Genomic DNA, 12359 nt, shown 5'->3' with positions numbered 1-12359 from the left:
CGACTGTCGCTAGTTGTCGGTTCTGAGTGTGCGCCACCCTGGCGAAAACAAAACAAATTGTGCAGATGGCACCTCACAACACTGAGTGTACAGTTTGTGAACATCACTCCGACACCTTAAGAGAAGTGATGACGCTACGACTCAGGGGTTTTGGCCTAGTGGTTAGCACGTGGGTCTCCCAAACCCGAGGCTGCAGGTCCGAGGCTCAGTCAGTGCAGCAAAATCACAACAACTACAAAGCTTTCTCCAAAATTGCTTACTGCCCCTTTACCTCAAAGTATCCTACAGCTGAAGGGATTGTCATTCGTTTTTCTGGTATTTCATCATGAATCAAAGAACGGGACAAATACAAATTCTGACTTGTGGATAGAAGGTTTAGGAACCAGAAAATGTCAAGCAAACTGTCCAGTAGTTGTCAAGATATTTCACTCAATACAAAGAATTGTCGCAGTCAGACAGAGTGGTAAAGTGACAGACAGATGGCATTGCCATCCTTAGAACTTTGCATTAAACTGCCGTTAAAACATTATAGAAATTAGTGTGTGGACAAAAAAATGTTTTCCTTGGTTTCCTTGATTTAACTTTAAAATCACTCAAACAATTCTGGGCTCTTTTAAAATCTGTATCCCATAAGAGTCTTAATAAAGGTATGCAGTTAGTATTCCGAAGGCTCTGCTTCTTCTCACTGTAATGAATGCAGAAAGCAAATGCATCTAGCATGAAAGAGCCTTCCACATTTGAAAAAAAAGTAATGTAATGCAGCAATTTTCAGCGGTTGATTTTTGTTCTTGTGAGCAATGTGTAATTTTCTGATTGTCAGGCTCTACTTTGGAATCTGAGTGTAGATGATGCGCCTTTGTTTGAAAGACATGGCAGAGCCTCATGTTTATTTAAGATGATACAATTAAACATGTCTGGATTTACACTGATCCCCTTCATATCTTTGTCACTTTTATTCTCGTCTGACGTTTATTGTCCAGGTTTATCTTTGTATTTGTGTTTTACCTTTGTACTTTCAACCTCATGAACTATGGCTTTTTCTCCATAAATTTGTCTCATTTCCTTGCTCTTTACAGGTCCATTACTGTTTTGACGTTATATGTTAACACTCTTCTCACCCTGCAGTGCCGATGAGAGGTTTGATGCTACGTTCCATACAAATGTGCTGGTCAATGCGACAGGATCCTGCCAGTACATCCCACCAGGTGACACATCCACCATATTCCTTATCTTCTTCAACCTGTTATACGTATCCCATTGTATCATGTACCTGAGCTCATTCTCACCTACTAGACCTAGACACCTACCTACCAACCTACTGTGTGTAACTTCCACTTTTCCACTTTTGACTAAATGTGAGATGGTTTTGAACCTGATCAGAAACAGTTTACTCTTGTTTCAACAGTGTTTGAAGTCTGGTTCTTATTATAGGACCTGTCACATGTTACTGCACAGAGGCTGAGGCCTAGGGATGGGCAGATCGATACTGAAGTATCAACACTTCGATATACACGTTACTCATTTGGTATTGATCAATAATAATATTATGTATAAAATCCGCGATGGCTGCCAGCACAAGAAGAATGGCATAAAGGAAACGGTGCGTGGTGTGGTGCTCCTTTTCATCTGTAAACAAAAACACATCCGGATGCACTATTAGTGACAAGAATGTGCCACACAGAGCAGTACAGTGTCAGTATCGAAAATTTACCAACAATTTTGGTATCGCCCATCCCTACTTAACACTACTGAAGCAGCAGCAACACACAGTCTACATGTATACATCTAAAGATTTTTACTTCTCAGTCAAAGTCAATGTTTTTGGTTGTTGCAAACCAAAACCATGGCAGCTGTTTGTTTGCTACATAGCATTAGCATGCAGTGTCTGAGTTTTCATACTTCTTTTTTATGGAAAGATGTATATTAATAACTTTATTTTCCAATTAATTTAATCAGTTAAATTAGTTTTTCGTTTTATTTTCCTTTGACAGTAAAATGTTTAGTCACTGAAAAATGAAATTTAAAATAAGGTATTTTTGTTATTAATTTGGGAGCAAATTAGGCTGCAGTCTCCCTGCAGAATTAAGACTTACTGTATGTTGAGATTTCTGATGTTTTCCTCCATGAGGCATCAGAAATGCTCCAGTGTTGCTGGCAGGTTTTCCTCCATTGAGCCTGACTGTGGCTTGAAAAAGTGAAAGGACTCAGGGAATCTTGGCACGATATCACTGTTTTTTTGTGTGTAATATTCCATTGTAAGAATGGACATTTTCAAAGGATATATGAAAAGCAGAAGTCAATATTGAATACAACTAATTAGGCAAAAGAACGTGTTACAACACATCAAAATAAAGTAAGTAAAAACCTTTCCCCAACTGGTCTCCAGGCATCTTGAAGAGTACCTGCTACATCGATGTTCGGTGGTTCCCATTTGATGTGCAGAAGTGTGACCTGAAGTTTGGTTCCTGGACTCACAATGGCTGGCTGCTTGACCTCCAGATGATGGACGTCGACATCTCTAGCTACATACCCAACGGGGAGTGGGACCTTGTAGGTAAGAAGAACATCATTCAGGCACATTAAGACACATTCAGATGCTTAACACCAGCAAAACAATACAAAAGGAAATCAGAAATCAGAAACACGAGCCTGCTGAGTGAAAAGAGATTTAAAACCATTGGTATAAGTATATGCATGGGTATGTGAGGGCTGATGCAAAGATGCATGTCATATTTGTGGGAAATATCTGATCATCAAATTGAAATCTGAAAAAAGGATGAGGAGTCTGACATAGAGACTTCCCACATCTGCTCCTTCATGTCATATCTTGTGGAGTTCTGACATCCCCTCGGCGTCAACTAGCAGGTGTTTCAGCAACGTCAGTCTCCTTGTAAGATGCCACCGTCACTGACAACTTCCTGTCTGTCAGTAGTCTCCCAGTGGAGACTACTGGAGAATGCTGCTGCTGTTTACTGCAGCTGCATTCAAACAGTTTCCTCCCACTGATAAAATCTTGGACGTTTTTAAATAACATGAATTTAATTTTAAATACAAGCCAAACACCTCTTTCTGATGAGAATGAGGTGGGGCTATTGCATATTGAATGTAAGCACAATTGAAAATGGGTGAAAGGGTTCATACTGAAGTCCTGTTTAAACCATCCTTTCATGTTATTTCATTCAGATATACCAAAACAAAGAATGTTCTACCTTAGTTAAGTAATTCATGTTGTACTTCAATCCTGCTGTGATATCTTTAAGTCATGACTGTATTTTTTTCTTACTCCATACCATGCAAGCGTGGTCTTGAGCCAATGAAACCTGTGAAATCAGAGAATTATGGAACTAAGGGCAGAGACCCTCATGGGAAACAGCTGAGTTTATTATTCTTTGTGTTGCCTTGTTTCTTTCTTGCAAGCTTCTCAAACTGTCTGCGCTGCCTCTCAGCTTGTCTCTCTCTTCGCCAGAAACAAAGAAATTGACAAGTTCAAGATAATAAATAAACTGATGCCTTCATTTTTTTTTATCATCCAATCTCTTTGTTTTGTTTTACTAACCTCTCTCTCTCCGTATGCAAATGAAGAACTCTCATCTTCTCTAACCTGTTTTTGTGTATTAATCAGAGGCCAACTGAAGAATCAATATTCAAACCCACCTACACACACAGTGAATGGACCCAGCTGGCTCGGGGAACGGAAGAGGGAGCCATGGGTGTGTGTGGTGACAGCTGGCCAAGGGATGGTTCACTTAATTCAGGCAAAGCCAGACAACAAGCTGGCCAACAACACACACTGTCCTGGTGCCTCAGAGCATACCCATGCCCATGCCCATGCCAGCGTACACAGACACACACGCACACACACACACACACACGCACACACACACACACACACACATGATTTGGTGGATGCATCTGCAGGTCTGCAATCCATCAAATTAATAGATAGATAATAGACCCTTTCTCTTCAGAGCTCAGGTGACACAGTTTAAATGAAATGAAATTGAATCCATGCAATTAATTTGGAGGGAATTTCCATGAACACACACACACACCCACAGACACACACACACACACGGGTGATATCAATTTGGTTTCTGTGACATCGCCCTTCTAAATGAGTTACATTTTTTTTATATGTTGCTGTTATGCATAAGAAGGCTTAATTTTAAATTCAAAATCATGGCACCTCAGGCTGATATTCACTAACCACTCCACTCTCTCTCTCACACACACACACACACACACACACACTCACATGCACATGCACACACACAGTTCCCTGATTGTTGATTTTAAATTAAAGGAGAAAAAACACCACCTGTCAACTTTAAAATCTTTGACAGTGAAGCTTAATAATCATGTTTGGTCTCAGTGAGGTCCAATGATACATACACACACATCTTTTGGTTGTTTGACTTTGAACAGACCAAGGTGATATTGTTTCCTTAGTCTTTGTTATCTGCTGTATGAGGCAGATTTATAACGTAAATGTGTATATGAGAACACAACAGATAAAAGCAGAGTCGCGATTATTATCACTGGGATATCAGTGAGTCGCCTGTGATTGAACTTCAGATTTGAATGTGCATGTAGCACATTGCTGTTGAACAAAAAAAGGTTTTTGAGGGAATCAGTCACTGTTTACAACAGTAAACATGCTGTAAATGTATGCATTTGTATGTTCGTGGGTGTGACTTGTCAGTGTGCAGAGATGTATTATTCATAGTGATGTACCGTGATCCTGCTTTTGGACTTTGTGTTTATCTTCATTTTCAGTAATTGCCTTTTTCCTACCTACCTTGCTGAACTCCAGTAAGGATGAAAGGCAACAACTTCCAGCTACAGCTTCAGAAAGCCAAATCTGCTTTCAGACAGGAGACATTCGCTGCAAAAAACACATTATTTATGATTGAAGACATTAAGTGTAGGACCTGGAACGCTATTTGACCCATCTGTGCTTTATTAGATAAGCTAAGATGTGTTGTCATATACAAAGTGACATAGTGTTTTATACAAAGTATTACATCATGAAATCATTGTATTCTGTATGGTATTCATTGTGGTAAGAGTGCATTTTTTCTTCTTTTCAGTGACAAGCTGCTTTGCAAGAAGTTGATGGCAAATATCTGATATTCCACAAAAATCAAAATATCAACTACAATATATTTGTGCTCACTTGTAGTCTGGAATTTAACACATACAGAATGTGTAGATTTTTGTGTTTTGTGTGATTTTAACCGAAATTATTATGAAGCAAAATGGTCACAAATGTGCATGATCTACAAATGAAAAGTAAGATTTACAAATGTGTACATAATTGTGTGTTTGTGACATTTTGGGTACTTACAAATGTGTGTTCCAATGGACACACAAAAAACAAACAATGTGAGCACACGCAAGACAATTGTACAAATGCACATTTTACGTAGAGGTTTTCAACTTCAGCTTCAAACATTTGATCATGTTATTTTTTTTTAAAACTATTCAGCCAAGAGCAGCTGTGAACTGGACCTTTATTTTAGAACGCGTCTGCCTTTGTCCCCCCAGGTGTGCCAGCCAAGCGCAATGAGCTGTACTACGAGTGCTGCAAAGAACCCTACCCCGATGTGACGTTCACAGTCACCATGCGCCGCAGGACGCTGTACTACGGCCTCAACCTGCTCATCCCCTGCGTGCTCATATCTGGTCTGGCCCTGCTGGTCTTCCTGCTCCCTGCCGACTCTGGAGAGAAGATCTCACTGGGTACTGAGCAGGGGACACACATCAGCAATCACACAAAAACACATTAATACACACACACAAACAGACACACACACACACACACACACACACACACACAATGATTAATGGTTATCTCAGCTCACCTGATTCTCCTGCTAACCCATCTCTATGTATTTGTCTTTGCACTATGCCGATGCTGACATTATGGCTGTGTGATGGATTAATTTCATTTGCTGATGGATAAAAGCTTCATTATAAGCAAAGCAGAGATTTTTTCACCTGGACCTCAAAGTGCCAGCTTGTTTTTAAAATGCCATTCAGCGAAACGGGGTCAGAGTAAATATATAACTGATCGTTCCCTCGAGGGAAGAGGAAAGAAAAGGGTGACAGCTGTTGTCACCTATTTTGAGTACTATCAAGTCACCATTTAAGACAATGTGGTGAAAGATTTATTATAAATTTTTTTACTTTGTGTTTCTGCTTATCTCCTTTTTTTCCCAGGCATCACGGTGCTGCTGTCTCTAACAGTGTTCATGTTACTGGTAGCAGAGATCATGCCTGCCACTTCAGACTCTGTTCCTCTGATTGGTAAGACACTTTCCTGAGCTAATTATTGCCCGTGTTAATTATTATTGTACTTTGAAGGTTGTTTGTGACAGACATTTCTTTTTTTCATAATAAGGTGTAAAAAACGTTAAAGACAGGTTCACACTTAAGAGAAATGCATAGACGTTCTTGCTCAGGGTTGGATGGGAGTATACCTGTAGGGTAGATATAACGCTACAGCAGAGCCCCCAGGAGAGCACTGGGGTTTTTTTATGTCTTCATTTACTTTGTCTTAAAAACAAAACAAATCCATTAAGGCCATACATTCAACCAAATTGGTAGATTGGTCAAATTTGAAGCTCAGTTCCTTTAAAACAAAAAGAAACGTTTCTTCACCTTCCACCTGAACGTGACCTTCATCAGGGAGCCATAGGCATATTCTGGACATACAATAGGATGGTTGGCGGGTTCTGCATAGAGATATTTCCATTTTATTAGACAGATAACACAGGAAAAGTTGATGGATGCAAAGAATCATTTGCCCAGCAGGGCCGAGTGGAACAAGGCGGTGTGAAAAAAACACTGCACTAAATGACGAACTGCTGCTGAAATGTTCGCACCCCATATTCACACCACAGGGCAGTTCGTGCAGGACGAATTTCAGCCTCCACACGGGCTTGACAGATTTGTTGTGGCCAAGCAGTGGGAGGTGCTGAGCATGGGTGGTTGTGGCTGCAGGATGTGATGGTGACGCTTTGTGCACGACACAAACAGAGATGCATTGTGTAACACCAGACTGACACAGACCAGAAGAGACAAGGCCGTCAGCTCCGAGGTGAGAGGGACGGCTGCAGACAGAGATGCTGCTCCGCATCATTTAGCAGCTCAGCGATGTAAAACGAAGCCATGAGCAAACTTGCTTTTACTGGGCTACATTGCAGATGGAGCAGAACTGCGGGACAAAATGAAATACTCTGAAAGTTTTTTACACAGCTCCAATTATGCTCTCACATGGGAATGCATAGAGAATGATCTGATTGGTCCACTTTTCTTTTAGATTGACGACATCAGAGCTGGATCCAAATAAAAATGAAAAAAAAAAACCTGAAGGAATTGGTCTCATATTTGTGTTAATGTACATGTTATGCGTTAACACCCCCCCCCCATACACACAGACACACACACACACACACACACACACACACACACACAAGAGCTTCTAATTCTAAGTGTCAGACTTCCCGTTCTCACACCGTGTCAAATGGATCTCTATCCCAAATAGAAATCCCTGTGATATACTTGTGTGTTCTTCTCCTCTTCAGCTCAGTACTTTGCCAGCACCATGATGATTGTGGGCTTGTCTGTGGTGGTGACAGTGCTGGTACTACAGTTCCACCACCATGACCCTCATGGGGGAAAGATGCCTAAATGGGTACGTTAACGATACCTTTGTTTTACGATCGGTGCATTATTTTCAGATAACCACAACATTTGCACATATTGGTACAGTCAACTAATGTGAGGATGCTCCCAGCCTGTGGCTCCCACCTGAGGCTATATGTATTCAAAGGTCGAAAAAGGTTGTGCCAACACTGGTTTGTCTAAAAGAGCACTTTTGGACAAGCATGTGTTAACAGCAGTTGATTTGTCACCGTTTCTAAGCGGCCATCAGAGGCTTAATTGTATGATTTTAATTTAAGTTCAATAAAACTTTTGATTAAATGTGTGTGGGCGGGGGGTGGGGGGTAAAGAAAACACATTCATTATAAGATTATCCACTTTTTATCAAAGACTCCATAGAGAGAAAATCTCAAAAGCTTCAAGTCTGACATAAGCATAATCCCCTACATCCCCTTCAAAAACCCTGATATCACACTTGCAAAACTCAGAAAGAAAAACAGAAACTTACTTTCCAGTCCGGTTCTTCCCTTTGCCTCACCCATCTCTTCCGTCTGTAATCCAACTCTTGTTTCTTTGTCCAGGTTCGAGTCATCCTCCTCAACTGGTGCGCTTGGTTCCTCCGCATGAAGAAGCCTGGAGAAGAAAGCAAAGCAGCGGTGAGCTCCGGTAGCCCCCCAAAATACAAGTACCCCCACCCTCCCCCTCACCACACCAGCACCAGCAGCATCCAGATGAGCACCATACCAGGCCAGGCGTCCACTCAGTCAACCACGACCAACGGGAACATGAACCTCTACTTTGGCTACCACTCAATGGGCACAGACCACTCTGCTTTCCCAGCGAGCACTGATTCCGGTGTGGTGGCGTGCGGCGGCGGAGGTGGCGGCCACCCCAACGGCTCGTCCCCACCTCACATCCACTCAGAGCAGACGCGGACATTGCTGCTGGAGCAGGCGCCGGAAATTTCCCAGATCCTGGAGGAGGTGCATTACATTGCCCGGCGCTTCCGCGCGCAGGACGAGGGGGACGCGATCTGCAGCGAGTGGAAGTTTGCGGCGGCGGTGGTGGATAGGTTATGCCTGGTGGCCTTCTCGCTCTTCTCCATCATCTGCACCTTCACCATTCTCATGTCGGCTCCCAATTTCATTGAGGCCGTGTCGAAAGACTTCACATGAGGTTGAAATCGCCCCCTCTCGGAGAGGAGAAAAGAGAGGCAGAGCGAACATTGCGGATCCTGACACCACACAAGCCTCCCTGCGTCTGCAATGTGAAGTAACACAAGTCACAGTACTTCAGAACCAATTTTTCCCCTTTTTCTTCACATATTTGTCAATAATATCTGGGTGTATATGGGTGATGTGTTTCTTTCTTCATTTCGAGGTGGCTCTTTTAGGTAACACCTCACATGATATGCTACGTAGGCGGTCGAGGCATGCCGTAGTTAATTATGTAGGAACTCACACTAATACCCGTTTCACTTGTATCTCACCACTATGGCTAATGCCTCATCACAACATATTCCTCAATCTCTCATGCGCTTTCTTTAAAGCATTTTTTCTCCCTCCACACTTTTCCACTGCCTTTCCCCACTGTAGTACAGTCGATAGAGTTCGATTGACAGTTTCAGAAATCTTTTATTTTTAATTTTTAATGCTATAGTCTTTTGTATTTTGTAAATACATCTGCATCTTACTGATACCCGCGCTGGTGAGATGATGTCTTCTCCTCGTAAGTTTAGGGAGAGCTCCTGACATGTTGACTTGCAGTACATCTCACTACTCTGAGAGCACCAAGCTAATGAGTAGCATTATTTTCTCTTCCCATGGTGACTGTTTAGTTTGTGTTCTTTAATCAAACAAGTCCAAACCCAAAGAAAGTTACCTAACCATCCAGTCTGCAAATGTCAAGATCTGGAAAATTTGAGACCGTTGCTTTCTCCACTCTTTCTTGCTTTTCCAGTCAACCTGGTTTTCCTTCCTTTTTTGACAGGTGCCAGTCTTTTCATTTCCCCTTCCAGATCCAGGTCCTGTATCTATAAAGATGTGACATGAGCGTTTTTCCTCTGACTGAATTTATTAAATCATCAAGTAATTCCAGAAGGGATCTCCCAACATCTCCCTTTGCCTCAGTCCCTTGTGCGAAACTGTATATTTAGTGTGGTTAGCAAATGATAGACTGTGGCTATTAAATCACTCCCATTCATTCACAATGCATTTATCCTTTGATCTGTGTGCTAGTTACACAACATGTTGCTGTATTCTGATTAAAACTCACTCGCCGACGGAAGATCGGAGCAAGCGATGAGTGCGAGACAACATTTGTTTGTGTGACAGACATTTAAATGCAGTCTGAAGGGACATCAGCCCCATAGAGATGCTTTGCAATCTCTTGTACTGTCAAGTGCTTTGTGTTTTTCCTCTCTAATACACAGTGAAAAGCAACATTTCTCGTCTAATCTCCAGCAACAACATGCAACAAGGATTACTGGGTGACCTTATGTAACAGATTTGCGTTAAACCTCGTCTCTCCACACCACACGAATGTCCCCTCCGACCCTCACGGGCGCAAGACGCGAGTGAATTGCCACTTCAACACAAGCGACTGTGCTCACAGACTTGTCCGAATTAGCACTCTGCCACTTCCGAGTGAATCCCTAAAGAGGAACCAGCAAAGAATAAAGTCAACGACATACAGTTCACTGCGTGACTGCAACAGGAGCAGTCTCTGAAATTGAATCCACGCTGTTGCACTCAGTCAGAGAGAATGGACAAAAAGCTGCCACAACACGACAACCCTTAATGCCACGCTATGACTCCAAAGTCAGTACAGCATTTAAATGTCACATCCACACATACTGGACAGAGCGGAAGAGGGGAAGCCGGTGTTGTTGGCTGTAGCAGGAGTTGCCTATTGAAAAAAAAACAGTTTTCCTTTATTTTTGATCCAGTTTTCAAAATATAATCATCATTAAATAATCTTTACAAGCATTTTTATGTCTAAAATTGAGCGCCAGTGTTTCTGAACAGGATTGTCAACAGGGTTTCTTGTTAGGGGAGACATATTATGCTTTTTCAGCTTTCCCCTTTCCTCTAGTGTGCTATATAGGTTTTTTTGTGTATGTAAAATTTCTGCAAAGTTATAAAGCCCAAAGTCTGCAGTAAAGGGAGCTCCTCTCCCCGACGGAAAAAAACAAACACATTTAGTGTCTAGTCTGGCACAGAGGCCTTGAGAGAGAGAGAGTAGTGGCATCTCCGTTCACCCGGCCCAGTTTTTCCCCAGTAATGGCGGAAAATGGAGCCTCTCAATATTTTCCGGAAGTAAGTAGCAGCGCATTGGAGTAGAAGCAGAATGGATCAATGGACCGTCTGTGTTGCACTTGTGAAGGGTAAGACGTTTAAATAATCGGATAGTATATTATCAGCACATCTAAATCAAATCGAAATGCGCATTAAGTGGATTATAATTATTTATAATTCATTTATGATTCAAGAAACATCTTGTCTAACTACATACAGTAACTGCATAGGCATGTCAGTCTGCTTTATTGTAAATCAACACATTTATTGACTACTAATTACCAAAAAAATCGTGGTTCTGTCGCTCTCAGTAATGGATTCGAATTGCGTGCCAAGCACTGCTTGGAACTATCTGAAGTGAGTCCCGTGACGTGCAAACACTTCGGACTTTCGTTGTCAGGACTGTCATTCTGGCACACCCCCAGCAATCAGGCCAATCAGAGCGAACTGGGCTTCATCGGGAGGTTGGGCCTTAAAGAGACAGGAGCTACAGCCAAGTGTTTCAGACAGAGGCTGAAAAGAGGAGCTGCAGGAATGGACAGTCTGAGGAAACTGATGTGTTTACTGAACATTAGGGAGTGTCAATCTTCTCAAGTAATAACCCATATTAAAATTATGAACCTGGATATGAGCATGATATGTCTCCTTTAAGGGTTAGCTGATCAAGTTCACTGCCTGTCACGTCTGTATGTTAAAGCCACAGCCAGCAGCTGTGGTTAGCATAGCTTAGCTTAGCTTAGCACAAAGGCAACATTCCGAGACCCCTGGAAGTCACTCTGCATCCAAGAAATACAGTAATCAGAGACCTTTTGCCTGTTAATATTCAAGTGGACAGAAGAGGAGAGATTGGCTGCCGTATGTTTGTTACGTATAGAAGATCGAGGAATAATGCAAAACAATGATCAGAGAATGAACACTGGAGACAAACAGTGATGACATATGAGACGTAAGAACGGTTTTCTACATGTAGATAGATATCCTAACCCATTTCTACTATTGCTGACTTTAGTTGATGTCTGATTTAAGTTTTTCAAATGAGAGGCATTTTGGCAAAGTGTTCATAGTGAAGAAGGATGGACACCGAAATGTGACGAGAATTAGGGTAAAATACATTCTGCTACTTTGACGCTGAGACCACACAAGTAGCTTGAATAGCAGTATTACAAATGTGAAATTGTGTTGACTGATGCTACGAACTTCAAATGAGAGTTTGCTTTAGCCATGCTCATAGGCTTTCTGTTTTCATCACTGTATTTGTTGTATTGCTGTCAATACAGGGTCTTTTTCTTTGTGGTCTGTGCCTCTTTGCTCAGTATGATTCATGCTCCTTTAAAGGATATACATGCTCACTGTACATGACTATTTTGTGAAAAATAAATAACAAATGTGCTTAAT

General features: G+C 41.8%; 1 protein-coding gene and 1 long non-coding RNA gene across 6 annotated transcripts in view; one reads left to right on the top strand and one right to left on the bottom strand.

The window, feature by feature from the left end:
- LOC118313046 overlaps window positions 1–8554 on the bottom strand; it is a 24964-nt gene extending 16410 nt beyond the window's left edge. Inside the window, exons 1-7 of one of the 5 annotated variants that reach the window (XR_004794365.2) lie at window positions 8413–8554; window positions 8177–8301; window positions 5601–5745; window positions 4799–4885; window positions 2366–2547; window positions 2094–2185; window positions 1475–1626 (exon numbers count right to left, since the gene is read on the bottom strand). This is a non-coding gene — a long non-coding RNA (uncharacterized LOC118313046). Of the gene's footprint in view, window positions 1–1474; window positions 1627–2093; window positions 2186–2365; window positions 2548–4798; window positions 4886–5600; window positions 5746–8176; window positions 8302–8380 lie in introns of those variants that run through there. The other 4 variants (XR_004794364.2, XR_004794366.2, XR_004794370.1 and 1 more) reach the window with 4 other exon arrangements.
- chrna8 (cholinergic receptor, nicotinic, alpha 8) overlaps window positions 1–12359 on the top strand; it is a 40291-nt gene extending 27932 nt beyond the window's left edge. The window contains exons 5-10 of the mRNA XM_035638253.2: window positions 1126–1205; window positions 2387–2554; window positions 5548–5742; window positions 6223–6309; window positions 7590–7699; window positions 8250–12359. Of these exons, the coding sequence (XP_035494146.1) occupies window positions 1126–1205; window positions 2387–2554; window positions 5548–5742; window positions 6223–6309; window positions 7590–7699; window positions 8250–8843 (1234 nt within the window). The 3' untranslated portion in view covers window positions 8844–12359. The remainder of the gene's footprint in view (window positions 1–1125; window positions 1206–2386; window positions 2555–5547; window positions 5743–6222; window positions 6310–7589; window positions 7700–8249) is intronic.

Source organism: Scophthalmus maximus, chromosome 8, assembly GCF_022379125.1.
Source record: "Scophthalmus maximus strain ysfricsl-2021 chromosome 8, ASM2237912v1, whole genome shotgun sequence".
NCBI classification, from domain to species: Eukaryota; Metazoa; Chordata; class Actinopteri; order Pleuronectiformes; family Scophthalmidae; genus Scophthalmus; species Scophthalmus maximus.
Note: the sequence above shows the minus strand (reverse complement) of the source record. Positions and strands in the feature narration are given on the sequence as shown.